The 25,524-nt window shown below is 48.0% G+C and overlaps 2 protein-coding genes and 1 long non-coding RNA gene across 8 annotated transcripts in view; 2 read left to right on the top strand and 1 right to left on the bottom strand.

The window, feature by feature from the left end:
* The window catches only part of LOC134018419 (solute carrier family 26 member 6-like), a 17,646-nt gene extending 8,032 nt beyond the window's left edge, over positions 1-9,614 (top strand). For 4 of the 5 annotated variants that reach the window (XM_062458341.1, XM_062458343.1, XM_062458340.1 and 1 more), the window contains 18 exons: positions 244-383; positions 1,501-1,611; positions 2,772-2,947; positions 4,041-4,205; positions 4,429-4,581; positions 4,671-4,753; positions 4,849-4,996; positions 5,152-5,265; positions 5,945-6,022; positions 6,216-6,311; positions 6,476-6,582; positions 6,766-6,835; positions 6,934-7,026; positions 7,617-7,739; positions 7,936-8,109; positions 8,311-8,365; positions 8,859-8,992; positions 9,329-9,614. In XM_062458341.1, the coding sequence (XP_062314325.1) occupies positions 244-383; positions 1,501-1,611; positions 2,772-2,947; positions 4,041-4,205; positions 4,429-4,581; positions 4,671-4,753; positions 4,849-4,996; positions 5,152-5,265; positions 5,945-6,022; positions 6,216-6,311; positions 6,476-6,582; positions 6,766-6,835; positions 6,934-7,026; positions 7,617-7,739; positions 7,936-8,109; positions 8,311-8,365; positions 8,859-8,992; positions 9,329-9,352 (2,044 nt within the window). In that variant the 3' untranslated portion in view covers positions 9,353-9,614. The remainder of the gene's footprint in view (positions 1-243; positions 384-1,500; positions 1,612-2,771; positions 2,948-4,040; positions 4,206-4,428; positions 4,582-4,670; positions 4,754-4,848; positions 4,997-5,151; positions 5,266-5,944; positions 6,023-6,215; positions 6,312-6,475; positions 6,583-6,765; positions 6,836-6,933; positions 7,027-7,616; positions 7,740-7,935; positions 8,110-8,310; positions 8,366-8,858; positions 8,993-9,328) is intronic. The other variant, XM_062458344.1, reaches the window with a different exon arrangement.
* Positions 2,615-12,037, bottom strand: LOC134018433 (uncharacterized). 2 transcript variants are annotated; one of them, XR_009929939.1, is made up of 6 exons: positions 11,689-12,037; positions 6,493-6,613; positions 4,827-4,963; positions 4,537-4,601; positions 4,083-4,201; positions 2,615-2,967 (listed from the first exon to the last, which is right to left on the bottom strand). It is a non-coding gene; the product is annotated as an uncharacterized LOC134018433 (long non-coding RNA). The 2 variants fall into 2 exon arrangements; XR_009929938.1 differs by lacking the exon at positions 4,537-4,601 and having other exon boundaries at positions 11,689-12,027.
* mgll (monoglyceride lipase) lies at positions 10,933-25,524 on the top strand. Its single transcript, XM_062458362.1, has 7 exons — positions 10,933-11,170; positions 12,068-12,215; positions 15,894-16,000; positions 18,373-18,509; positions 20,713-20,913; positions 22,644-22,859; positions 23,026-25,524. The coding sequence occupies exons 1-7, from the start codon at positions 11,005-11,007 to the stop codon at positions 23,146-23,148; spliced, it is 1,098 nt and encodes a 365-aa protein (XP_062314346.1). The 5' UTR covers positions 10,933-11,004; the 3' UTR covers positions 23,149-25,524.

Raw genomic sequence — 25,524 nt, 5'->3', positions numbered from 1 at the left:
GATGATTAAGATCATAGGGCTGCTGGTCCGACAATAATATGCATAGTTTTCATTCTAAATTACAAGTTTCCGGTACTTCTGTGACCTGAGAAGCTTCACTGCTCTGCAGAGAGTCCACAGTCACAAGTGTCTGGTGACCAAATCCATGAAAGTGATTTGAACTGATCCACAAGTGTAACTGGATTTTTAGAAACTGTGTGTGTGTGTTTCTGTGTGTGTCTCTGTGTGTGTGTGTCTCCCCAGGTGCTCTGGCCCCAGGGTGAAGAGCTGTGTGCTGGGCAGTGTTCCTGTGCTCTCCTGGCTGCCCCGCTACTCTCTCAGAGACAACGCCATCGGGGACCTGGTCTCTGGCATCAGTGTGGGCATCATGCACCTGCCACAGGGTGAGACGAGCCACATCCAGACTCCACTCTGGTGGAGCTCAGGTGGTGTGGAGCAACACCTTTCAAATTAAAAGTCAAATGAAAAGGCTCAAATCCACCCCTGGTTTTCAGAGCAGGTCAGGCAGTATTTGGTCAGGCAGTTGGTGTTTTGGTTCCCCTGAGTGAGATTGGTGGTCTAGCTCCGAGTCGCTCAAACTCTGGTCTTTGCAGCTCCTCCAATCCATGAATGCCTACATGTCTGAGGCAGGCTTTTTTTGGTTGGTTTGTCTATTTTTAAGCCTGAGCAATTGGTGATCTAGTATGGACCAATTAGACTAGTTAGCCATTGGCCAGGTCAATGAAATTTACATTTACATTACATTTAGTCATTTAGCAGACGCTCTTATCCAGAGCGACTTAAAGTAAGTAGCCTACAGGGACATTCCCCCCGAGGCAAGTAGGGTGAAGTGCCTTGCCCAAGGACACAACGTCATTTTTCACAGCCTGGGAATCGAACCAGCAACCTTCAGATTACTAGCCCAATTCCCTAACCGCTCAGCCATCTGACCCCCATCTGAAATATACATGGAATCATGACAGAATAATTTTGGGGGGACTCCATAGAAAAAAGTTAATGACCTAATGTGACTCATCAGCATCTCTGTTACAGAGTATCTGCTTCCATGATTTGCAGTATGGTCAATCTGTCACAGTACGATCTATCTATATGTAGACCCCCTCACACACACAGAGGAGGTCTGTTTGTGAGGGGGTCTAACTGTGTGAGGATGTCTGTGTGTGAGGGGGTCTAACTGTGTGAGGATGTCTGTGTGTGAGGGGGTCTAACTGTGTGAGTGGGTCTGTGTGTGAGGGGGTCTAACTGTGTGAGGAGGTCTGTGTGTGAGGGGGTCTAACTGTGTGAGTGGGTCTGTGTGTGAGGGGGTCTAACTGTGTGAGTGGGTCTGTGTGTGAGGGGGTCTAACTGTGTGAGGAGGTCTGTGTGTGAGGGGGTCTAACTGTGTGAGGGGGTCTGTGTGTTAGGGGGTCTATATGTGTGAGGGAGTCAACGTGTGTGAGGAGATCTGTGTGTGAGGAGTTCTGTATGAGGGGACCCCAGGTGACCCGTGTCTGTGTGCAGGTATGGCTTATGCCCTGCTGGCTGCAGTCCCTCCTGTGTTTGGTCTCTACTCCTCCTTCTACCCAATCCTCATCTACTTCCTCTTCGGAACCTCCAAGCACATCTCAGTGGGTGAGGAGCCAGTAATGGTCTATCACAAGTACTCAGTAATAAGTAGTTACAAATTATTTAGACTTTAGTTTGAGGTAGTTAGCTAAGTCAATTATTAGCAAGTACTAATAAGTAATTATCAGGTAGTTTGTAGTGAGTGAGTTGTAGGCAGTGTTGGGGGTCAGATTACATTTGTCTGTAATGCAGTAATGTAACGCATTACTGTTGAGAACTTCTGTTATCGCATTACAGTTACTAATACAAAAATGTATTGCGTTACTTGCGTTACTTGCATTACTGCGATCTGCATATCGGGAGGAGAAAAAAACAACAAATCAAACTTTCCTTTACAGTAGGCTACGTGTGTTGGTTTAACACTCATTAGTTGACTTAGCCCCAGAGTTCAGGAGGCGAAACAAGAATGGCAGAGCCGCTTAGGACGTCTTTTGAGGGATGGAGGCAGGGGCGCCATATAGGGGGGAAAAGTTAGGACAATTCCAACGGCCCCTGACTGACATGGGCCCCAAAAAATAGGCAAAAAGTAATTATTAAAAGTAATAATATAAATATAAATTATAAATTATAATAAATTATATTATATAAACCATCATCGAGTATATAATACATTTAAAATATAATAATACAATGAATGATCTCTTTGTTTTTACTTGTGTTTGGCAATAATGGTTAAATATCCCTATTGACCAAAAAGTAAACATCCATGTTGACCGACCATCCCCCTGTATCTGCATGAAATGGTTTGATCCTGCCTTAGCGCACTTATCGGTGACGGTGATTAGTTGCAGTCAGTAGATGCGCTAGTCGCTAGAATGTCGGGCCGTAAACACAAATGGGGGGCGGGGGCCCACTTTGAATTTTTGCCATGGGGCCCGAAATTCCTGGCGGCGCCCCTGGATGGAGGTATGCACATTACTTCGTATTAGTTGCGCGAAAGGACAAAAACGTAACTGTACAATGTACATTGTGAGTGAGTAATCTAGTCAATTAAAGCATTACTTTTTTTTTAAGTAACTAGTAATGTGTAATCTATTACTTTTTTTGAGTAACTACCCCAACACTGGTTGTAGGTATAGTAGTGTAGTATTATTATGCAGAACCAACGAGCCCTTAGGGCTAAACTAACTTTCTACAAACACCATTAACCCACCCCCCTCCACCAGGCACCTATGCAGTGATGAGTGTGATGATCGGGGGGGTGACGGAGAGGCTGGCGCCCGACTCTGACTTCATGGTCTGGAGCAACGTGACCAACGACAGCATGGTGGACGTGCTGGGGCGCGACGCGGAGCGGGTCAAGGTGGCTGCCGCCGTCACCTTCCTGTCGGGCCTCTTCCAGGTGAGCCAGACGGCCGTCAACTGCAGTGGGGTCCCACGAGCACAGGGCAGATCCTCATCAGCATACTGTCATTGTCACAATTGGCTCTAGGCCGTGACAAAAATGTAGTCCACAGATTCTAGATTCACAGATTCAGAGTCCAGGGATTCTAAGGGGCGACGGAATCATTTGTTGTCGATAAGAAAGACCCAGGCTGACCCAATTCCATGAATGTGGTGCGTCTGTTTGTGACTCGGTAGTGTAGGCAGGAAGGGTGTGTGAGAGGTGTCGGGGTGTATGTGTGTTGAAAATGGAACAAACAAAACCAATGTTCCGTTAGCACCCAAAGCCTCAGCAGCCAAATGTATAGGGGAAACTGAGAGAGAGCGAGAGAGAGAGAGAGAGAGAGAGCGAGAGAGAAAGAGAGAGAGAGGGAGCGGGAGAGAGAGAGCGAGAGAGAGCGAGAGAGAAAGAGAGAGAGAGGGAGCGAGAGAGAGAGAGGGAGAGAGCGAGAAAAAGAGAGAGAGAGAGAGAGCGAGAGAGAGAGCGAGAGAGAGGGAGAGAGCGAGAAAGAGAGAGAGAGAGAGAGAGAGAGAGAGAGAGAGAGAGAGAGAGAGAGAGAGAGAGAGAGAGAGAGAGAGAGAGAGAGAGAGAGAGAGAGAGGAGAGAGAGAGAGAGAAAGAGAGAGAGAGAGAGAGAGAGCAAAAGAGAGAGAGAGAGACTCGGCTCTCAAAAGGTGGGCAGATATAGAGCTGTTTCCTGGTGCAGGTGATTATAGACAACCTCAGTGGCCCTCCAATCATGGCCCTGCAAAGACACTGCAGCACCATTTACATTTACATTTACATTTAGTCATTTAGCAGACGCTCTTATCCAGAGCGACTTACAGTAAGTACATGTCTATGAGGAAGTCCCATGCTGTTCCTTTATTAAAAGGAGAAACATTAGAATGACTTAACGCGTCTGGAAGTGCCCCTGATTACTGGGTGCAATCATGCTGTCATCGGCGTGTTGGTGACATCTTTGGCACCGAGAGATTTATCTACCTTGTTGACTAGGAATGTGTGTGAACAGCATGTCACACATTTTCATGTGAGTGTGTGTGTGCGTGTAGATACTGCTGGGCCTGGTCCAGTTTGGCTTCGTGGTGACCTACCTGTCCGAGCCTCTGGTGAGAGGCTACACCACCGCAGCAGCCATCCACGTCATCGTCTCCCAGCTCAAGTACACGTTTGGAATCAGTCCTGGACGCTATAGCGGACCACTCGCCCTCATCTGGGTACACACACACACACACCATGGAGCATCTCTCACAACGCCTTCTTACCGTGCGATACTCACAGTTCCACCTGCTGGTCGGGGAAAACGACTTTATGAAATAAATAAGTATAATAAGACCCATCCGTTTTCTCTCTCTCTCCCTTTCTTTCTCTCTCTCTCTCTCTCTCTCTCTCTCCCTTTCTCTCTCTCTCTCTCTCTCTCTCTTTCCCCTCCCTGTGCAGACGGTGTTCGATTTGTGCTCCCTGTTACCAGAGACCAACATAGGCACGTTGGTGGTGAGCATCGTGACCATTATAAGTCTCATTCTCGCCAAGGAGCTCAACACCTACCTGGGCCCCAAACTACCTGTCCCGATCCCTGTGGAGCTGCTGGGGGTGAGTTTCATACACCAAGTCTGTCAAATGGAACAGAATGGAATTTGAAAAAATGGCTTTCTTCTCTAACTGTGTGGTGTCCTGCTCAGATCATTATCGCCACTGTGGTCTCCTGGCAAGTGAACTTGAAGGAGAAATACGGAGTGCAGGTGGTGGGCGTGATCCCCTCTGGGTGAGACGCACACACACACGTACACTCGCACCCGAGCTCCTGTCACCTTGTGGTCCAGGGTAATAAGACTGACCCTGTTTGTGTGCCGTCCCCAGCCTCCAGCCCCCAGTGCTGCCCACCGCCTCGCTGTTTGGTCAGGTGATCGGGGACGCGTTTGCTCTGGCTGTGGTGGGCTACGGCATTGCCATCTCTCTCGGGCGCATCTTCGCCCTCAAATACGGATACAAAGTGGACAGCAACCAGGTTGGCAACCAATAGAACGATGAGTGAGTGAGTCAGTTAGTCAGTCAGTCATTCAGTCCGTGAGAGGGAATTGGCTGGTAGGTGAGTGAGCTCCATTTCTAGTGTGGATCTGATTTCCCCTGTGTACTGAAACAAATGGTTCGCTCCTGGCATAGGAGCTGATAGCTTTGGGTCTCAGCAACACCGTCGGAGGGGTGTTCCAGTGCTTCGCCATCAGCTGCTCCATGTCTCGCACCATGGTCCAGGAGAGCACAGGAGGGAAGACACAGGTACACCCCCACAGCCCCGTACCTCTACCCCTCCCTCACCCCTGGCCCCTCACACCACAGTCCAGGAACCAGACTCGAACCTAGGTCTCTGACACCAGCAGATAAAGGAACAGAACATTTAGAATTAATTCCATTGCTTGAAAAATACAAGTTTGACATTGTGTTCCAAAAGCTTACGACAAACAATTTAGTGAGAACTAAACAGCATACTTCAGTTAAGTACCAAATATAGTTCTAAACTGCCCCTGTTACCACTACATAAATACATCATTCTGTTCTTTTCTCTCTCACACTCAATTAAAACTCAGGCAAACCGAGTTTTCCAAGCTCTGCCCCAGGGGCCTTTAACAGAGTTATCATCAGGAGAGAGCGGGTTTCTAACCACCTCTGCTACCCTGACACACCCACATCATCCAGCCGGCATCATTCTGTCAGTGAACTCTTTTAAGTGGCTTCATTATAAAACACTTAGCATTTATTCCAGCCCACATCCCCCACGCCTACACACAACCATTCAGGGACGGGAGCATTTACATCTGCCATTTCGCTTCATTAGACAGATCCCCTTACATCACTTTAACACTCTTGCTTTCATCCTCTGTTGCTCTCTATTTCTATCTCTCTCTCTCTGTCTCTCTATCTCTCTCTGTCTCTCCGTCTCTCTTTGTCTGTTTCTCAGGTGGCTAGTGCTCTCTCAGCGATGGTGATTCTGGTTATCACATTGTGGATTGGGTCCCTCTTTGAAGAGCTACCCAAGGTGAAGTAGAGTGTGTGTGTGTGTGTGTGTGTGCGTGTGTGTGTGTGTGTGTGTGTGTGTGCGTGCGTGTGTGTGTGTGTGTGTGTGTGTGTGTGTGTGTGTGAAAGATAGAAATAAAGAAAGAAAGAAAGAGGAAGACCTAGAGTGTGTGTTATGGTGACCTGACTGTGTGTCTGTATGATTCTCTACACAGGCAGTGCTGGCAGCCATCATCTATGTCAACCTGCAAGGAATGATGAAACAGTTCATGGACATCCCAATGCTTTGGAGAAGCAACAGAGTGGACATGGTGTGTGCGTGTGTGTGAGTGTGTGTGTGTGTGCATCTCAGTCTAGTCCTTGGTCTCTAGCTTTTCTCTATCTATCCATGTCTAATTTTAACTGTGTGTATATGTGTTTGTGATTGGGTGTTTGTGTGGGTGTGTGTGTGTGTTTGTGTGTGTGTCATCCCTAGATGGTGTGGGTGGCAACCTTGGTTTTGACGGTGTTGCTCAACCCTGACATTGGTTTGGCTGCCTCCATAGCCTTCTCCATACTCACAGTCATCTTCAGGACCCAACTGTAAGAAGCACACACACACACATCCAGTCACCTACACACACACACACTCAGTCACACGCGTACACACACACGACACATGAACCTCAAACCCAAACATATAATCACAAGATAACTCCAACATAACCAATGTTATAACATGATCATGTATGTGTGTGTGTGTTTGTGTGTACGTGGGTGTTTCAGACCAAAGTATTCGCTCCTTGGCCAGGTTCCTGAGACTGACATCTACAGGCCAGTGGATGAATTTAACCAGGTGTGTACGAGGATAGGGGCGAGGCCTGAATATGCTGTCTGACCAATTCACAAAGGTGTGTGTGTAAAGGCATGTGTGTGTGTGTCTGCTGTGTCCAGGTGAAGGAGGTGCCAGGTATAGTCATTTTCCGTTCATCTGCCACCCTCTACTTTGCCAACGCGGAAATGTACATGGATGCCCTGGCAGAAAAGGTACGTTTTGCATGGAAACACACACACACACACACATCGACGTGCACACAATTCTTATCCGCACAGCTATCTTCTTTCGACAGCTTGCCTAACCACATTCTGTTGACATTCTGCTGTGCTCTGCCAGCGAGCATGACTGACATGACATGTCAGCCCCGCCCCTCCACCCACCTCATTACATTCATCGTCCTCTATTAAAACAAAGGAGAGACGTTAGAGTGGCAACGTGTCTCCCCGAGGGCCCCTGATTACTGAGTGCAATCATGCTGTATTCGGCCTGTCGGTGACATCTTTGGCATCGACAAATCTTTCTCCGTCTCTTGTCGATTAGTCATGAATCCGCCGTCGGTCAATCTTGTTCATCTGACATATAATGTTGGTTTGAGAGTATCAATGTAAGTAAAGATCTTATGTCGTAAAAGTCGGACTGTGTAAAAGTCTGAAAGGTCTACTTCAGATGCGCTAACCTAACTGAATCTGGCTCTGTTTCGTGTGAATCCAGAAGTACAACATGGTGTAGCCAGGATGGATGAACCTACAGTGTAGGAATGTGGATCCGTGACTGTGTGTTTGTGTCCTGCTGGGTGCAGACGGGGATAGATATCACCAGGATGTTGTCAATCAAGCAGAAGCAGGAAGCTAAGAGGCTGAGGAAAGAGAAGAAGGAGGCCAAGAAAGCCAAGAAGGCTGCCAAGAAAAATGCCCAGCACCTGGTGAAGAAGCAAGACACACACACACACACACCAAAGTACACACATACACACACACAAACAAACACACACACGTATACAAACTCACACACGCACAAACATACACACACAAACACAATAGCATACACAGTCATACACACAAATGCGCAGTGCTGTTGGTTCGTTATTGACTGTGTGTGTCCTTCCTCCTCTTGACCAGAAGGGGGCGCCAGAGCATCCTGAGAGGGAGGACACGGAGGACGATATGGAGCACAAAGATGTTGCTACAGTGGAGACCGGAGAGCACCCAGACTCCTCCATCCCTGAGGCCATCATCCTGGACCTCAGTCCTGTCAACTTCCTGGATACGGTTGGCGTTAAGACGCTACGCAATGTGAGAACTGAAGCTGTTCTGCTTGTCTCCACGCGCCCTGTTGAAACTTCTTCTCCCTCCCTGCAGTAGAGTCAATAATAGTTCATTCAACAAGGCCGTCTTTGCATGGCTGCAAACTGTTGCCAAGTATAGGCCCAACTTCGGAAATTAAGCTCACGAGTTTTGTGTCTCTGTTCTTGTTGACCCTTGGTGTGGTTACAGATCAGGAAGGACTACAGTGAGATCGGCATCCACGTGGTCCTATCAGGATGTCAGAGTAAGTGTCACATGACAACCAGGAGGAAACCGAACAGAGTCCTTAGTGTTAGGGGAAAAACAAATAGAACTGTTCATCCCAAACCTTGACTATCACTTTTGGAAGACACCTTCTATTATACATGTATATAATTATAACTGAAACAGCAGTAGTTTAATGTGCCTGTGCTGCAATGGCAGCTGTTCTTTTGTTAGGTTCTGCAGCCTTCTAACCAGTAGGACCTTTCATGTTTTAGATATTGTGCTGTGTAATTAAGAAGATTGTGTATAATCATGAGGATTATACACAATGTGTAGTTAGGCCACTATTTTGCCTGTGTTTGTATACAGTCTGGAATGTTGATGATCTGTACTCGAAATGTTTTGATGATCGCGTCTCTCACTCAGTCTCCTCCCTGACTCCCCCCGCACACACACACACCCTCTCTCTCTCCCTCTGTCTTTCTCTCTCTCTCTTTTTCCTCTGTCCCTCCCCCCCATCTCCCTGTCTCCAGCCGGGGTAGTGGGGAACCTGGAGGCCGGAGGATACTTCAACGAGAAAGTGACCAAGGCCTGCCTGTTCTCCTCCATCCACGACGCCGTGCTCCACTGCCAGAGCTGCAAGGCAAACACCGGCCCCGTCGACGAGGTGATACACACACGTTCCTGTACTGTCCACACACACACACGCACACGCATCTACACGCACACAAAGACATATGCACACAGGTTCTTCGACTTCGTTCTTGCACCCTCCAGCAACATATGGATTTTCTGGTTGTTCTGCCTGATCTGGTTCTCTGCCTAGCGGCATACCAGGCTACTGCTCTCCCGGGAGACGTTACAGAGAAAATGCTTTCCATGGGATAGGTCAGTTCGTACAGAGCAGTAAATCTCTCTCTCTCTCTCTCTCTCTCTCTCTCTCTCTCTCTCTGTGTGTCGTTCTCTCTGTCTCTCTCTCTGTATCTCTCTTTCTCCTTCAAAGGAGATGGCAGCAACTCACTTCTGAGAGCTGACAGGAGCTGAGTTGTCATTGACAACTGTCCGAGTCCTAATTCCTGAACGAGCGCACCGACCTGGCAGTGGGCTGATTCATGTACGAGGTGATTGAATCCCACTGCCCCGTGCAAGGAACAGAGCACGTCTCTTCGGAATGGCTTTTTTACTATTCAAAATGATAAAAACCCTGTTTCTGTGTTAAAGTGTATGTGTTGAATAGCTGGGTATTTATATTATTAAAAAGATGAGCACACTGTTCGTTTTGTTCGAAAAACCAAGCCGCTTCCATTTGAATTTTTGTAGGGAAGCTGTGCCAGTTGATTCATTTACAGATGGTATATTGGAGTTGAATCGCTTGACCTGGTGCCAGATGGAATGTGTTGGTCCACTCATCCTGTGGATGTAGGTCAGACCACCACAGTGACTACATGTACGTTTTATTGGCTCTAAGTATGGAATCTGTACACAGCATGACACACAGTAGACTATGTAGACTATTGGACATGCACACACACACACATACGCACACACACACACAGACGCACTCAGCACCGAACAGTACCTAGCAGGTGCACACACACTAGGGCATGCAAACACATCACGCACACACACAAACACACTATGTACGCCTATAGCTCTTAAAGGTACAGCGCCTTCAAAAGAGGGGGGATGGGGGTTACGAAACCTTGTCTGAAACATTCTTGGATGAACACACCTCGACCCATACGCTCCCACACCCACACCCCCCACCGTCTTACAACACACCTTCTGACTCCACCCCCACGCGCCCTGAACTGGGCCTCCCTAAACTCGTTATCATCACACCACTATCCTCTTCAGGACGTGGAAGGCCATCGTGACCTGATGGGGGACAAATAGGACAGAGTTCACAGTGACAACTGTCAGCACACAGGTTGCACCTGTCCTGCTGCATGTCTCTGTGAGCAGGGCCACAGTCATGCCTGGCCTATAATCATCTCCAGACAGAGGGAGATAATCAGAAGCATGTGTGTGTGTGTGTGTGTGTGTGTGTGTGTGTGTGTGTGTGTGTGTGTGTGTGTGTGTGTGTGTGTGTGCGAGTGTGTGTATATATGTGTGTGTGGGTGCACATGTGCATGTATGTGTGTGTGTGTGTCAGGGAGTATAAGGCTTAGATTTGGAAAGTGAGCCAGTGAGAAAGTGTATTCGAAAAACAAAAGCACAAGGTCTGAAAACACTGGATACACAAATATGACACAACAATAACAAGCTGTAATTCCTGGCCAATATCTGAACATGAACAACTAATAACAAACGGCTGGGCTTTCCTGTGGGCCTCCTTTTAGCAACACAATGTCTCTCCGTCACCTATTTTCTTAATTTGTACTCCCAGAACCTCAACCTAAGTGGTTCGATGTGCTCTTAACATGAGGACCATATGTTGATGCGTGAAATATGCCAGGAAGAGAGACACAGAAGGGGGGAGAGGAGGGAGTTTGAGAGAGAGAGAGAGAGAGAGAGAGAGAGAGAGAGAGAGAGAGAGAGAGAGAGAGAGAGAGAGAGAGAGAGAGAGAGAGAGAGAGAGAGAGAGAGAGAGAGAGAGAGAGAGAGAGAGAAAGTCGGGGGCTGCTCCACACAGGGGCTTCACAGAAGGGCAGAGCGGGACAAGAAGAGGGCTGGGCTATGGCAACCTCGAGCCTCCGCCTTCCCTGCATCGATGTGTGTGAGTATTTGATGTTTCCCCGAGCGGTTACATTCTTTACCCAACAGTCGGTCGCGGAGCTTCAAGTAGGGAGCGAACAGCAGGCAAACGAGAGTGTGTCACAACTTCACAGACGTTTCAGGACAGGTTGGTGAATTTTACCCTTTCATTGACGAACATTATAATCAGAAGTCTGACTGCTGATGTCCTGTCATAAAATATCAAGCAATATGGACTAGAATAGCCTTTCACTATTCCAGAGACACAGAGATTGCTCATTCATAGTCTTCAGCTCATTCACACATTTAAAGATGCTAAATGGACGAACATATGTTTACTGTAATATGACAGTTCATGGTGTGGGGATCTGAGTTTCGATCGAATAGGTAGACTGACCTGGCCTGACATTGCCGTAACTAAGCCAACAATAATTCTACCAGGCGAAAACAATTTGTTTGTCATTTCATAAGGAAGCATATGCTCTGGCCACAACGTCACCATCAAATTGACCTGTATTCACTGGCCAGGCGCACTCAGGATCAAATGAATGGGATATGCTTTCAATTTAGATGCTATCTCCAAAGTCAATTATTTTAATGTAGACAAGTCAACCTGAAACCTGACCTGCACCGTCTATTTTTACTGACAGGGGGCTGTTAGCTCACCTCAACTGCTTTGTTGTCCTACATCGATATTAACGGTGCGATATTCTTGCGCTGCCGCGTCTGCCAGGAAAGTCAGATGTAGCGCATGTGAGGGTGCACGCGGGCGGGCGCGCGCGCGTGTGTGAGTGCGAGAGCAAGGGAACGAGAGAGAGAGCTGGCCGGGAGATGAGAGCTGGCTTATAGTTCCGTGACGTAGATGGCTGTGTTGAAAACAATCCTAGGGAGCTAGTGTGGCTTGATTTTGAGTGGCCGCCAGGGACTCCGGCGAATGAATGAACATTTAAAACCATGAATGTTTTGACCACCTGCTTGTGCGTTGCCGGCGTCTCCTATTTATACAGTAGCGACTTCTTATCTGTGCTTCGGGGATATGTTTCAGATTGGGTTCTCGGTGCCTCTCCCATGCCTGAGCCAGGATCGCCACGGCGGAGTCCGCAAGGTGTCCCCTACACCGACCTAAAGCATATCGTCAACGCCGACGGACAGCACTTGTTTTGCCGCTACTGGGAGCCGGAGGGCCCGCCAAGGTCAGTGGGCTGTCATGTTTTAGAAACCGAAACACCGATGGCATCCCAGTTCAAAAACGAGGATTAAATGCGGTGCTTATATCACTAGGCTACAGGATTCGACGACAACCTGCAGCTTTGTCAATGCATTTATGAATCCACAACGACGCTAAAATGACAGGTTCCTTAGTGTGTCACAGTGAAACCAGTCTACCGTATAAGCAACGGCTTTTTAAATATCATAGCGTCAGTTAGCCTACAGCTTCTGTACTTGCTCCCTTGCCCCCACTACACACAAACGTCTCAAGAAGAGAACACAATTATTCTACTTCTGTCACCCTCTGTCACACACTCACACAGGAAACATTACAACATATGGGCCTACTTAGGAGGATATGTCAGCATGTCTGTGACTTGTTTTATGTCTGATGTGTTTCTCGTTAGCGGGGATGACCAGTTTTGGTTCCACACCCACACTTCCCCAGAAGGTACTAGTTTCAGTTTATTGGTGCATAATGGAATGGGTTGTTCAAGCTCCTACCAACCCATACTCATCTGTTGACTAGAGGGTTTACAGTAGGCTACAAGGTTAGACCTAACACTTAACCTGAGTAGTCGTGTAATACAGTTGTGCTAAAGCATACTGTGTTTGTGTGTGTGTGTGTGTGTGTGTGTGTGTGTGTGTGTGTGTGTGTGTGTGTGTGTGTGTGTGTGTGTGTGTGTGTGTGTGTGTGTGAAGCTGGAATGAGGACAGATGACGGAAAATTGCTGACATGTCTATCATGCGACAACAGTATTGAAATGGTTGTGTGAACAGAAAGCAACAACAAAAACAGCATTCAGTTGTACAATGATACCAGTAGTCCAATGAACAAGTGTGCTCACCTGTCAGGACAGTGGGTTTGTGAAATAGAACATTCTGGAGTTGAATCTGTGTTTCGCTACTGAACATAACAACAACAACGACAGATGCTGTTTCTTTACATGCCCGAACTGCAATGGTCAACGATTTCTGGCAGAGCTGCTGTTTCCGTGGCAACCATGTGCTTTCACCCCACCCCCCCATCCTTCTCAGCACACCCACTTCCAGAGAGAGGTGTTGTTACCATGGTAACTACCAGAGTAGGCCAGTAGAGAATTTGTTCTGTTGACAAACTACTGGCTACCTAGTCAGACAGGTGAGGGGAGTGTCTCTTGACCTTCCAACTACTGAGCCACAAAAACTACATTTAAAGCTTCATCTTACGTACTCTTTGTGCTGGTAAGCTCAGGGTCATCACATCACTGAGTACTCAGTGTCAGGTGTGGGTGCAGGGGTAGGACCCAAACACAGGCGAGGCAGGCAGGATTCCAAAACAAAGGATACTCACACTTCATATAACCACAAGGACTGACTCAGGGAGCAAACAGATTTTCAGGGCGGGTGATTAATCAAACGAACAACAGCTGGGTGATAGGAACGAGACACAGGAGGTGCGGGGAGCCAGGAGAGACAGACATGACCTAGTCCGCAACACACCCAGGGAGACACTGAACACTAGGGCAGGGAAAAACAGAACTTAAACGAGGGCACATGCGTGGCCGTGACAACTCAGTATAGAGTATATCAACATTCCAGCCTGATGGGTCAAGTTCGGATGGAGTCACAGTCTAGGTGTGCAGGGCCATAGGTCATAAGAGGGGGGGGGGGGGGGGCGGGGGTCTTCCACTGGTCTGTCAGGAAGTAGGTGAAAGGTGCCTGGCAGGGAGAAGAGACATGTACAATGATTGACAGATCTTTCAATAGATAATCTGTGTTCAGAAAGAAAAGGTCAGGAGTGCTCGGTATTCCAAAACAAGTGAAGAGCGTGCTCTTTGGCAGGGAACACGACACTTCGTCAAAGAGAAAAGGTCCAAAGCACTCGTCTGGCGAAAAGCCTTTATTACGATGGCTATTTCATAGGGAAATTCTCAAAACATCAACAATACCTAAACAAACCAGTATGTTGGCAATAGAGCTGGGTTACAACCCATACGGTGCGGCACAAGCAACCTTCTTCCTGGTGTTGATGTCTGTGTTGACCAGTGTTGATGTGAGGGAGCCTGCCAGGGTTGAGGCTGTTTGTGTAGAGTATGACCTGTCCAGTCCATCAGCAAGAGACGCAGGCCCACATCCAAGATTCTAGCGATCCTGACCAAACAAGGCCTGTTGCACGGTTTTTCCTTCTGCTTTGTCCTTTCCCACTCTCTCTGTCTCACCTACTTTCTCTGCCTAAGCACACAAACACACACGCACGCACACACACACACACACACACACACAGTGAGTCCAGTCTGTACTTTAAGGCATGACCCTACAGTTCTGAGAAACTCAGTCTAATCTGATTATCGTGCCTGTGCGATCACCTCTCATTGGGCTGGCCTGACTACACACACACACACACATGTATTGTATGTCCACTTCTCACCAATTCGCATCTATGAAGGGGAGATTACTGGTGCCAGACTTGCTCCAGAAGCCCCAGTCTGCCCTTCCTAAAGAGGATTAGAACGTTGGCTGGTTCTGCTGGCGGCAGATTAGACTCTCTCTCTTTAACTGGCCTGGGTGTAAGGTTTGGGAGACAAATACTTCTCAAATTCCCAAGAAAGATAGGAATGGGGGGGGGGGGGGGGGGGGTGTTTGGGAGAGAGACAGAAAAGGAAGTGTGTGTGAAAGTAAATAAATGACCACCCACAAATAGTTCCCAGGATACTTCATCTATTTTATGCTACGTGTATAACGCCCATGTAGATTAAGCCTGGTTATAAGGCTGAGCTCTGACTGTTCCTGAGGCCTGGCTGTATAGAGCATAGAGCTGCTACTGTAGTGTGTGTATCTTAGCAGGGACTTCCTTGGCACACAAAGAACTTCTTTCAGCCACTCTTTCATTCCACAACCAACAAGTGCAGCTGTAGCTCAAGGCACTGAGACCAGAGAGAAAGAGAGGGAGAGACAGAAACTAGAACAGGGGGAATGTTAATAGAGCTCTCTCGCTCTCTCCCCCACCAGGAGAACAAATATAGGCTAATTGCTATTGATTGGGAGCGTCACACTGGGTTGTAAGACTCTTTTTTAAGAGGCAAAGAGCTGTGGGAGGAAGACTCTGTCCCTCCCGGGACCACTCTATTTAGAACCCAGAGGAGCTATACAGCTGACCTGGCCTTCAGTGATTGTGACTACGCCACGGACAACACCTGCTTACAGTAGGCGCTATGGGAAAGCTGAGAAGGATGTGGAGTATTTTCCCAGTCTCTTTCCCATTCTGTCTATGTCCTCTCTCCTCTCAGTCTTGTGGACGGGCAGGGCTGTGTGCTGTTGACAACAGCAGGGGTGTGGTAGGAAAGGCCGAGAGATTGATAGATTTTAATCATGCATGTGGAATGTTTGGGCCAACGTCAATTGAGTATTTTGGTCTCACCCCGGAGCCAAGAGATTACTCTCTTAATTTGCTCGAATCAGAACTGTTGGCTAGAACTTGTCAACTCTCCCACAGGAACTATGTAAACAACCCAAGCTGTTGTTTGTGTTTGTGACGTCATGATTTGTGTGGGTGTGTGTGTGTGTGTGTGTCTGACAGTTGAATTGTATGCAGGTCTGTTTGTGGTAACAAACAACCTGTGGCTACGGGGGATGTTGTTGAAATGGCTTTTTGTTCTTCTTCCTCTTCCTTCTCTCTCCAGGGCTCTGGTCTTCGTGGCTCATGGCGCAGGAGAGCATTGTGGGCCGTATGATGAGATCGCTCAAACCCTGAAGGACCAATCCCTGCTGGTGTTCGCTCATGACCATGGTTAGTCTCCCTGTCACACCGTACAGCTGACCTCTCACCTGTTGCTGCAGGTCTCCCCCACACTATTGTATCACCCGCTGCTGTAAGGTTGAAGAGGACTGTCATTAACCACACTACTGTCCTATCACCTGATATTTACTCCATCCCCACTTCTCACCTTTTACCTGACTCGACTGACTTAAAAACACACATATACATCTCCAGAAAGCATTGTTTATCTCACTCTGTCAGCGAACAGAAAGCTATGTAATGGTGGGAGTGATTTGAAATGAATAATCTCATTATCTCAGACTCAGTTCTACTCCCCCAGGACCAGATGTGGACTGACTGGTAATTAGAGCAGGTTTGTATGTGCGCATGTGGGGGTTTATAGTTGGGAATCGGAGCTGGCCCCTGTTGGACTTGGTCTAGTTTGTGCAAAGGGGGCCAGTGCCTCTCCTCCTCCCCCTCTTTTCTCCTCCGCTTCTTCTCTCCTCCTCCCTCTATCCAGTACATTTACATTTATGCATTTAGCAGACGCTTTTATCCAAAGCGACTTCCAAGAGAGAGCTTTACAAAAGAGCATAGGTCACTGATCATAACAACGAGATGGCCCCAAACATTGCGAGCAGCCAAAACATGAAGCATACATTGTGGAAAACCAAATAAGTGCCAAAGGGAAGAACCATAAGAGCATGCAGTTAAACAAGTTACAATTAAACAACATGAAACTCAAAAAGTGCAAGAGTGTACCTGTAGAAAAACAATCAACAGTAAAATATTTCACAGCGAATTTAAAACCGTTACAACTAACCAACAAGAGCAACAAGTCTCTCAATACGAGTCATTGTGATCCTGGAGGAAACTAACATCAGGTCCAGCCAAGCATTCCTAAGTGCCGTTGTACTCCCGGAACAAGTGCGTCTTGAGCCTTTTCTTGAAGGTGGGGAGACAGTCAGTGTCCCTGATGGAGGTGGGGAGGTGATTCCACCATTGTACAGGGCCTGTCCTCCCCTGCTCCCCCCTCTCTCCACCACAGGGCTGTAGGGACCATGCTCCTCGGAGCAGGGCTGGTGCTGGTCCAGGCCTGGGCTTCGAGAGCAAATGTGGATGGACAGGTGGTGTGGATGTGATGGTAAACCAGCAGCCCTCAGGCCTGGCACAGCAGGGCCAGTCTCACCTCCCTCTCACCCTCCGACCCCCTCAGCTGACGTGTCATGCATGAGGAGTTGTCTTGTTTTACGGCTGCTCCATCCCCCCACCCCTTACGCACACACACACACACACACACACACACACACACACACACACACAGGCTCCTGTTTCTCTTTTGCACTCTTGTCTCAGTCGATCATTGATATCCACTTCAGTGTAGCTCCATCTACTCAAGGCGGTGCGTGTCCTTTTGTTGGGATGTTGAATTGCCAGGAGAGGATTGGAAGGAAGGAAGCTCATTTTTTCTCTGAAAAACCTGTACACACACACACACACACACACACACTGACTGATAGGCTTCCATCACACCATTCAGTACAAACTATTACCACGAGGAGGGGAAGGGGGGGGGGGGTTTGATGGGAGAGTGAGGGAAAGGAGAGACCTAGAGACTGAGAACAGGGACGAAACGTTAGCATGCTTTGTTTGACGGCCGAAAGAAATGGGTAAAACCGTCTGCCTCCCTGTTCTTTTTTCTCTAAAGTTGGTGAGTGCCTCCAGACGTCTTTTGATGGGTTTTTTTGAACGAGAGAAGGGTTTCAGTGAAAAGGAGAATAGGGAGAGACGAGGGGGGGGTGGTTGTTGATAGGGGCAGAGAGGGAGAGCAGAAAGAGGGAAAGTGGGAGCGAGGGAGATGAGTGCGAGTGTACATGTTTTGAATGTTTAAAATGTAGCCGGTGGTGTGGTGCCATGGCAACACACCCCTCTCATCGCTCTGAACATGCTGCATGTGAGTGGAAGAGGGGAGGGGAGCATGGGACACACACACACACACACACACAGGGATAGAGAAGATCCATCTGCACAGACTAACGAAGATGAGAGATGGCAATTTGATCTGTCACTCAGTATCTCTTTTCTCCCCCTCTCTCTCTCTCTCTCTCTCTCTCTCTCTCTCTCCTCTCGCTCCCTCTCTCTCTCTCTCTCTCTCTCTCTCTCTCTCTCTCTCTCTCTCTCTCTCTCTCTCTCTCTCTCTCTCTCTCTCTCTCTCTCTCTCTCTCTCTCTCTCTCTCTCTCTCTCCCCCTCTCTCTCTCTGTGTCTCTCTCTCTCTCCCGTCCTGCTCCTCTCCCTTGTTTCTCTCCCTTTCTTCACCTCACTTACTCTCTATCTTAATCATTTTTTCTTCCCATTTTCTCCATCCTCGATCCCCCTCCCCCCCTCTCTCTCCCTCCGTCAGTCGGTCATGGCCAGAGTGAGGGTGACAGGATGAACATAAAGGACTTCCAGGTGTTCGTTAGAGACTCCCTGCAGCACGTCGACCTGATGAAGGCTCGCCACCCCGACCTGCCTGTCTTCATCGTGGGACACTCCATGGTGAGCCACACACACTCACACACACTCACATACGTAGTGTACACAGAAGCACAGGCACACATACAAAACACACACATGCTCAAACAAGAACGTCAAAAATCCAAAATGTTTGGATATTTATTTCAGCAGCAATTCAAATCACCAACAGATTTGCCTGAGTTCTGACTAGCGGCTAGCCTGTGGGATAGGGACTAGGGGTTGTGTTGTACGACAAATCCTCTAAGTGAATACACAAATACCATCACATCAACAGCTTCCTCTGGAGCTGTCGGGGTACACAGATGGTGTGACACATTGGGGGGTGCGTGTGTGTACAAAAAACACAAACAATCTGCCCACCCCCCCCTTCCCCGGAGGTATTCAGCTCTGTCAACTCACATCAGAGCAGACCGAGGCTTTAGAGTCAAGGACCTTCGCTGACCTCACATCCTGTCTCCCCTGCTGCTCCTTCCTCTTACTGTTCGACTCCCTCCACAATTCGAAACCGCACCTCAGCACTGCCCCGGTCCCGGCAACCAAATGGCGACAGACCATAATGCACACGCAACGCACAATACCTTCTCATCCCAAGGGGGAAACATGGCCCATCTGGGGACTGGGAGAATGAGGGGCCTTCCGGAAGCATCCACAAAAGGCCAGCAAACAGAATGTTCTCTGGAGACCTTTTAATCAGTGGGACATCCAGATGGCGTGTCATACATGAAAGGAGAAGGTGGAGGGTGTCAGGGTCACATGGTACTAAAAGCAGCAAGTAAACAAAGGGTGCTGTGAGGTAGATAAGACGGGTGAGGTATATAAGAAGCGTGACGGTTATTCTGGGACACAGGTGTGTGCAACCCGGGGCGCCCCGCTCTCGGCTAACAGGAAGTGGAAAAAGGAAGTCGTTGAGCTGTGACTGAAAAGAGGAAATGTTGACTGTCTAAGAACATGAGATACTTTCTGTTGAAAAAGTCAGTGTCCATGCTCACAGAATGTCTAGACAGGAGTGGCGTTGATGTGTATTTGACGTCTGTGGTGTTGTATGCCAGTGAACGTGTTCAGTTCCTCCACCCTTTTTTTCCCTGTTTTTGTCTAGTTTTCTGTCTGCTCCACCAGTCTTCCTGTTTTCCATCTCTCCGTCCTCCCTCCCTTCCTCCCTCCATCCATATCTCTCCTGATTCTGTCCCAGATCTTGGAGGCTGGAACTTTATGTAATGTCAGTATGTAGCTTCTTGCATAACCACAATCAGAGTCCTCGTGGTGTCAAGGGAGCCTGAACAATACCCATATTCTTCTCCCAAGTTCAATGTGTGTGTGTCTTTTTGAGGCTGTTCTAATCAGTCTCAAAATGAATCCCTCTGTTCCTCTCTCAGCCTGCTTGTTGAGTTATCTGAAGGAAGCACACACACCTACACACACACACACACAAGTTCGCTCTCATCTCTTTTGGTTGGAAGTTTTGTGCCCTAGAGACCCAGTGGAAAATCCATACTCCTCTAGTCTGCAAACTCCCTCCCTCCCAACTCTCTTCTCCTAACTCTCTACTCCTCCTAACTCTCTACTCCTCCAGACTATCTACTCCTCCTAACTATCCACTCCTCCAGACTCTGTACTCCTCCTAACTCTCCAGACTGTCTACTTTTCCAGTGAGTGACAGGTTCAAGGTGCCCTCTCTCATCCGTGCTTCCTGCGCAATTGAGTGGAAGCCAGAGGCAGTCTCCCTGTGTGTGCGTGCGTGTGTGATTCTGGTGGGAAATGTTCTGCAGAGCTCTCGCTGCAGAGATGCTTGTTCGACGGTGGGCCCCAGCTCATGAATATGCATACCCTTCACAAAATAGACTAACAAAGTTGAAGCAAATGAGCTTCCAGAACGCCTTCCCAAACACCCTGGTCCTTGGCATGCTAGTCCCCCCTAATGAGTTTAGCCTCTGCCATGTGATTAGAATCTGAATCACCGACGCCACCATGTCCAATCAGGGGTGGCTGTTGAAGGAAACTTCTAGTGCTGTGGTCTTCATCCCTGGTCCTCAGGGCCCACTGGCCTGTTTGTTCTAGATGTTTCCCTGCTCCAACACACCTGATTCAAATGAATGGGTCATTTTCTGGCTTCTGCAGAGCTTCATAACGACCATTCATTTGAACTAATCTGTTAATGCATCTGTGTGAATATGTTTATATCTGCTGTGAATGAATAAATGCTGTTTTTGTTTTTTTTCTTCTTCAGGGAGGAGCCATCTCCATTCTGACGGCGTGCGAGCGGCCTAGCGACTTTGCGGGCGTGGTTCTGATCGCCCCCATGGTCCAGATGAACCCGGACTCGGCCACGCCCTTCAAAGTGTTCCTGGCCAAAGTTCTGAACCACATGCTACCCAGCCTGTCTCTGGGCAGCATAGACTCAAAGTGGGTCTCACGGGACCAGAAACAGGTGAGTGTGTGTGTGTGTGTGTGTCTGCATGTTCATCTTTGCATCGCTCAGTCAATGGTTAGCCCTAGTCATATTTGTGGTCACACACCAACATACCCATAACAAAGCCACTTCCACGTCTCACATCTCCCTGATTGGCTGGTGTGCTGTGGGCAGACTAGTGTCTGGTTCATGCAGGAGGACTCAGTAGCAGCGATTACTTGATACTTTATTACACATGATACAATACATGTTTTGGCATAATGGTTGTGCTCGCAGCGGCTCCCTGCCGCACCCGACGGAGACACCGTCTAGACATCCGAGCCGAGAGCAGCGAACGCATTCCCCCTACGACGGGAACACAGAACCAAGGCTGGAGGCCGGGGAGGCAGAGGCAGCAGATTGAACCGAGAGGATCCTGTGTCGCACTAAGCAATGCAGAGTGCAGTGATATCCTGTTTAAATAGCCCGCCCTGTTAAGGTGTGCCCCGACTGTGTGATATGACGAGCTGCTAGTGGCACGCTAAGGTCTCGGAGTCTCCTGCATGAACCAGCTCCACCCTATTACCCTTCTGAAAGTTCTTTGGAATTTATCTAGTTTGTGAGAATGAGCCGTGTGTGGGTGAGTGTTTGAAATGAGTCACCACTGTTATTGTAGTTACTATAAACAGACATACAGTGTTCACTTAGTGCTCTGTTTATTCCATTACACAACAGTCAAACCCAAAGCTATTTCCATGTCTCTTTTCTCTGCTTTTTATTCCTCTTCCTGTCTAAGCCCCTCCTCTTCCTGTCTAAGCCCCGCCTCTGACATTTAGGTTTATTCATTTAGCAAATGCTTTTATCCAAAGCAACTTCCAAGAGAAAGCTTTACAAAAGTGCATAGGCCACTGATCATAGCAACGAGATAGCCCCAAAACATTGTGGGTAGCCAAAACATGAAGCATACATTGTGAAAAGCAAATAAGTGCCAATGGGAAGAACCATAAGAGCATGTAGTTAAACAAGTTACAAATTAAACAACATGAACCTCAAAAAGTGCAAGAGTGTACCTGTAGAAAAAGCAAGCAACAATAATATAATTCACAGCGAGTACAAGAAGTTAAATCAGTTACAACTAACCAACAAGAGCAACAAGTCCCTCAATAAGAGTCATTGTGTTCCTGGAGGAAACTAACATCAAGTTCAGCAAATCATTCCTAAGTATCGTTGTATTGTGCGTCTTAAGCCTTTTCTTGAAGGTGGGGAGACAGTCAGTGTCTCTGATGGAGGTGGGGAGGTGATTCCACCATTGGGGGGCCAGACAGGAAAAGAGCGTGGGACCACCAGACGGTTGTCAGAAGAAGACCGTAGGTGGCGGGTGGGGGTGTGAGGCTGGAGGAGAGACTTGATGTAGTCTGGTGCAGTCCCGTTCACCGCTCGGAAGGTCAGTACCAGGGTCTTGACTCTGATACGGGCCGTGATGGGAAGCCAGTGGAGGGAGATGAGGAGTGGGGTAACATGGGAGCGTCTGGGTAGATTGTAGACCAGGCGGGCCGCTGCGTTCTGAATCCTCTGGAGAGGGCGGGTTGCGCATGCTGGGAGACCGGCGAGCAGCGAGTTGCAGTAGTCCAACTTATATAACCCCTCCTCTTCCTATATAACCCCTCCTCTTCCTATATAACCCCTCCTCTTCCAATCCAATCCCTTCCTCTTCCACCATAAGCCCCTCCTCTTCCTGTCTAATCCCCTCCTCTTCCTGTTGGTGGCAGGTGGAGGCGTATGATGCTGACGAGCTGAACTTCCATGGCGGGATGCGCGTGTCGTTCGGGATGCAGCTGATGGGTGCAGCCGCTCGCATCGAGAGACACATACCCGACATCACCTGGCCCTTCCTGCTTCTCCACGGCAACGCTGACAAGCTGTGTGACATCCGAGGGTCCCGGATGATGTACGAGAAGGCCCAGAGCCCTGACAAGGAACTCAAGGTCGGCGTGACACACAGAGACAACACACACAGATCAACAGAGAACACAGTTTTAGATTTTTGTTTTTGAGAGAGAGAGAGAGAGAGAGGGAGAGAGGGGAGAGAGAGAGAGTACATACTTTATATTTACTGTAATGGTCAGTGTGTGTGTGTCTTCTCCTACACAGGTGTATGAGGGAGGGTACCACGCCCTCCACCATGATCTCCCTGAGGTGGCCACCTCCGTGCTGAAGGAGACAACTTCCTGGATCCTCCAACACATCCCTGCCCCCCCGCCTCAGGGCTCCTAGACCCAAGCCCCCCCCCCCCCCTCTCTGTGTGCTGTCTGAGCCAATCATTGGTATTGTAGCCACCCTCCTCCAGCTGTACAGTTTTCCGTCAGGGAGGATTGGGAAGAGGGTATACTCAATGTCTATGATCGATTAGGGAAAACGCTGAGTCTGTCTCACACCAATGCCCCTGCTGCACACAGTCACAGAAGTGGGGCATGAAGGGTTCAGAGGGATGTCAAGAGGCCTACAGGTTACTTATAGGTGACCCCTGACCTTGAGGGCCCTGCCCTGCCCAGCTCTCCTCTACTCTGCAGTTGTGTAATGAGCGTGTGTGTGTGTGTTAGAGAGTGAGAGTGAACCCTCCCTTCCAGCTTAAAGGCCATTCTTCTCAAATCATACCTTATTCCTACAAAGGTTATCACAGTGAATATGTCTTACATGTAACCACACCAAGGGACCTCATGTCTCGCCATGGTTACTTGTGTAACCATGGTGGTCATCAGCAATGACAACAGAATGGGTAACCCCTCCCCCCCCCCCCATGGGCTGCTGTTCATTCCCTTTTGTGCGTTGCCGTGGAGCAGCCTATCCTTTGTTCTGCCTCAGTATCTCAGATCCTCTGTTCTCAGGCTCTGAACATCTCACCTACGCCCCAAGAATGCTAGCCGTGCTGCCCCTGGTGGCTGTCTGGCAGAACTGCAGCTTCACACACACCCGCCAAGCGAAGCTGCTGGTTTCCATGGCAGCAACTCAAGAAGAGCCTGCAATGACGGCCATTAAACAAGTAGGGTTCCAGAGAGCACACCACAGGGCTCCCTGTGTGTTTGATGAAGGGACACACAATCACTCTGCTCCAGACACGACTATGTAACCATAGCATTCTTGAAGAATCGATGCGTTGTCATGAAATGTCAATGTGACCATCTCCCTCCTGTCGGCTACAGAGGAAGTTCTCTACAGATAGAGTGTAACTGTTGGGGGTGGGGGGGGGTTTGTGAAATTGACCTCCGAGTCAAACAAGGCCATCCTTGGGGGGTGTCATTCGATAGGCCAGTGGTTTGTGAATAGACCATTGTTTGTAACTTGACTCATGACTGTTTCTAAGACAAGGACAGTGTTCTAGTGGGGCTATAAAACATGGCTGTGTCTCTAGACATAACTAGACATCTCTCTAAACATAGCTTCGACTGCTCCTATTTGCAGAATGTTCACATCTTTGGTAAAACTGATAGAACTATCAGCATTTTCACAGTTGATAAGGATTGGAATTGTAACTGTGGGTTTGTAACTGAAACCACAAGTCTGTCCGATAACCCACCTTGATATCAGAGTCTGCCTGATGGATCCATCTTTTAATCACATTTATATTGCATTGTAATATAGCAGAAGCATGAGGTGGAGCATGATTGGAATTATTATTCTATAAAAACTTTTTATCTTTTGATCTTGACTACAGCATTTTCTAGAGATATTCTCTTTTTAAGCACAAATGAAGGCTTGAGTATGAAAAGGCCTTTTTATACCTTAGCTAAGTTACTTAACAATACCTTTTACCATCATCAGGACTAATACCTGATTTCTGAAAATGTACAGTACAGTGAACACCTGATTTTCTGTTTCGGTTGAGACTTGTGTTTTTTATGTCAATAAGCAAGTGAAGTGTGATCTGTGTTTTACCTTTACAAACTTGTTTCAGCTGAAACTAAAGGTTGTCATTTTCTCATGCTAAAGTGGATTGTGTGTGTGTGTGTGTGTGTGTGCTTGCGAGAGAGAGAGAAAGAAAGAGAGAGAGAGAATAACACACCCAGGACATCTTTAGGCTCTCTATGATATGAACCAGTGTGAGCCTTGTATTAATTGGCCCTGGTATGTGTTTTTGTGCTGCTGTGTGCCTTATTCCAGTGACTCTGGTTAGGCCAGGTTTCTCTGGACATACGTCACCAGAATGAGGATGAGGTGCTGTGGATGCTGTCTAATTGGCCCTGTATGATCATTTGTTTCCTGCCTCCCGTCCCCCTTGATAAAGATAAGGCATTGTTTTGGCCAGATGTGATGTGAAGATGCTGTGAGTATTTAAACCGGACCTGGGTGGTTGCACTACATTTTGACATAACCCCAACCATGATCAGAAAGAGTTTGATTCAATACCTCAAGTTTTTCATTTTTAAATTGCAGAGATTATAACAGAGCGATGTTGGAAACACTGTTTGATAAACTGTTTGATAAACTTGTTGTTTGTTTTATGAATGTTTTAACAAACTTAATATGTTTATATAAGATGTAGATATATTATACTTACTTGTGACCACTGTCAAACATACCGCTACATAGAAAAAATGTGTTCAAGAGCACAATCCTACTGTTACTTAAATAAACAATGACTGTTAAACTTAA

Source organism: Osmerus eperlanus, chromosome 4 (genome assembly GCF_963692335.1).
Source record: "Osmerus eperlanus chromosome 4, fOsmEpe2.1, whole genome shotgun sequence".
NCBI classification, from domain to species: domain Eukaryota; kingdom Metazoa; phylum Chordata; class Actinopteri; order Osmeriformes; family Osmeridae; genus Osmerus; species Osmerus eperlanus.
The sequence above is the reverse complement of the archived record's forward strand: the minus strand, read 5'-3'. Positions and strand labels throughout refer to the sequence as shown.

Coding starts and splice junctions, on each gene's coding strand:
- mgll (XM_062458362.1), top strand. CDS start 11,005: ATGGCAACCTCGAGCCTCCGCCTTCCCTGCATCGATGTGTGTGAGTAT. Junction 16,001..18,372: donor GGTGTTCGCTCATGACCATG/GTTAGTCTCCCT, acceptor TCCCTCCGTCAG/TCGGTCATGGCCAGAGTGAG. Junction 20,914..22,643: donor TCTCACGGGACCAGAAACAG/GTGAGTGTGTGT, acceptor TGTTGGTGGCAG/GTGGAGGCGTATGATGCTGA.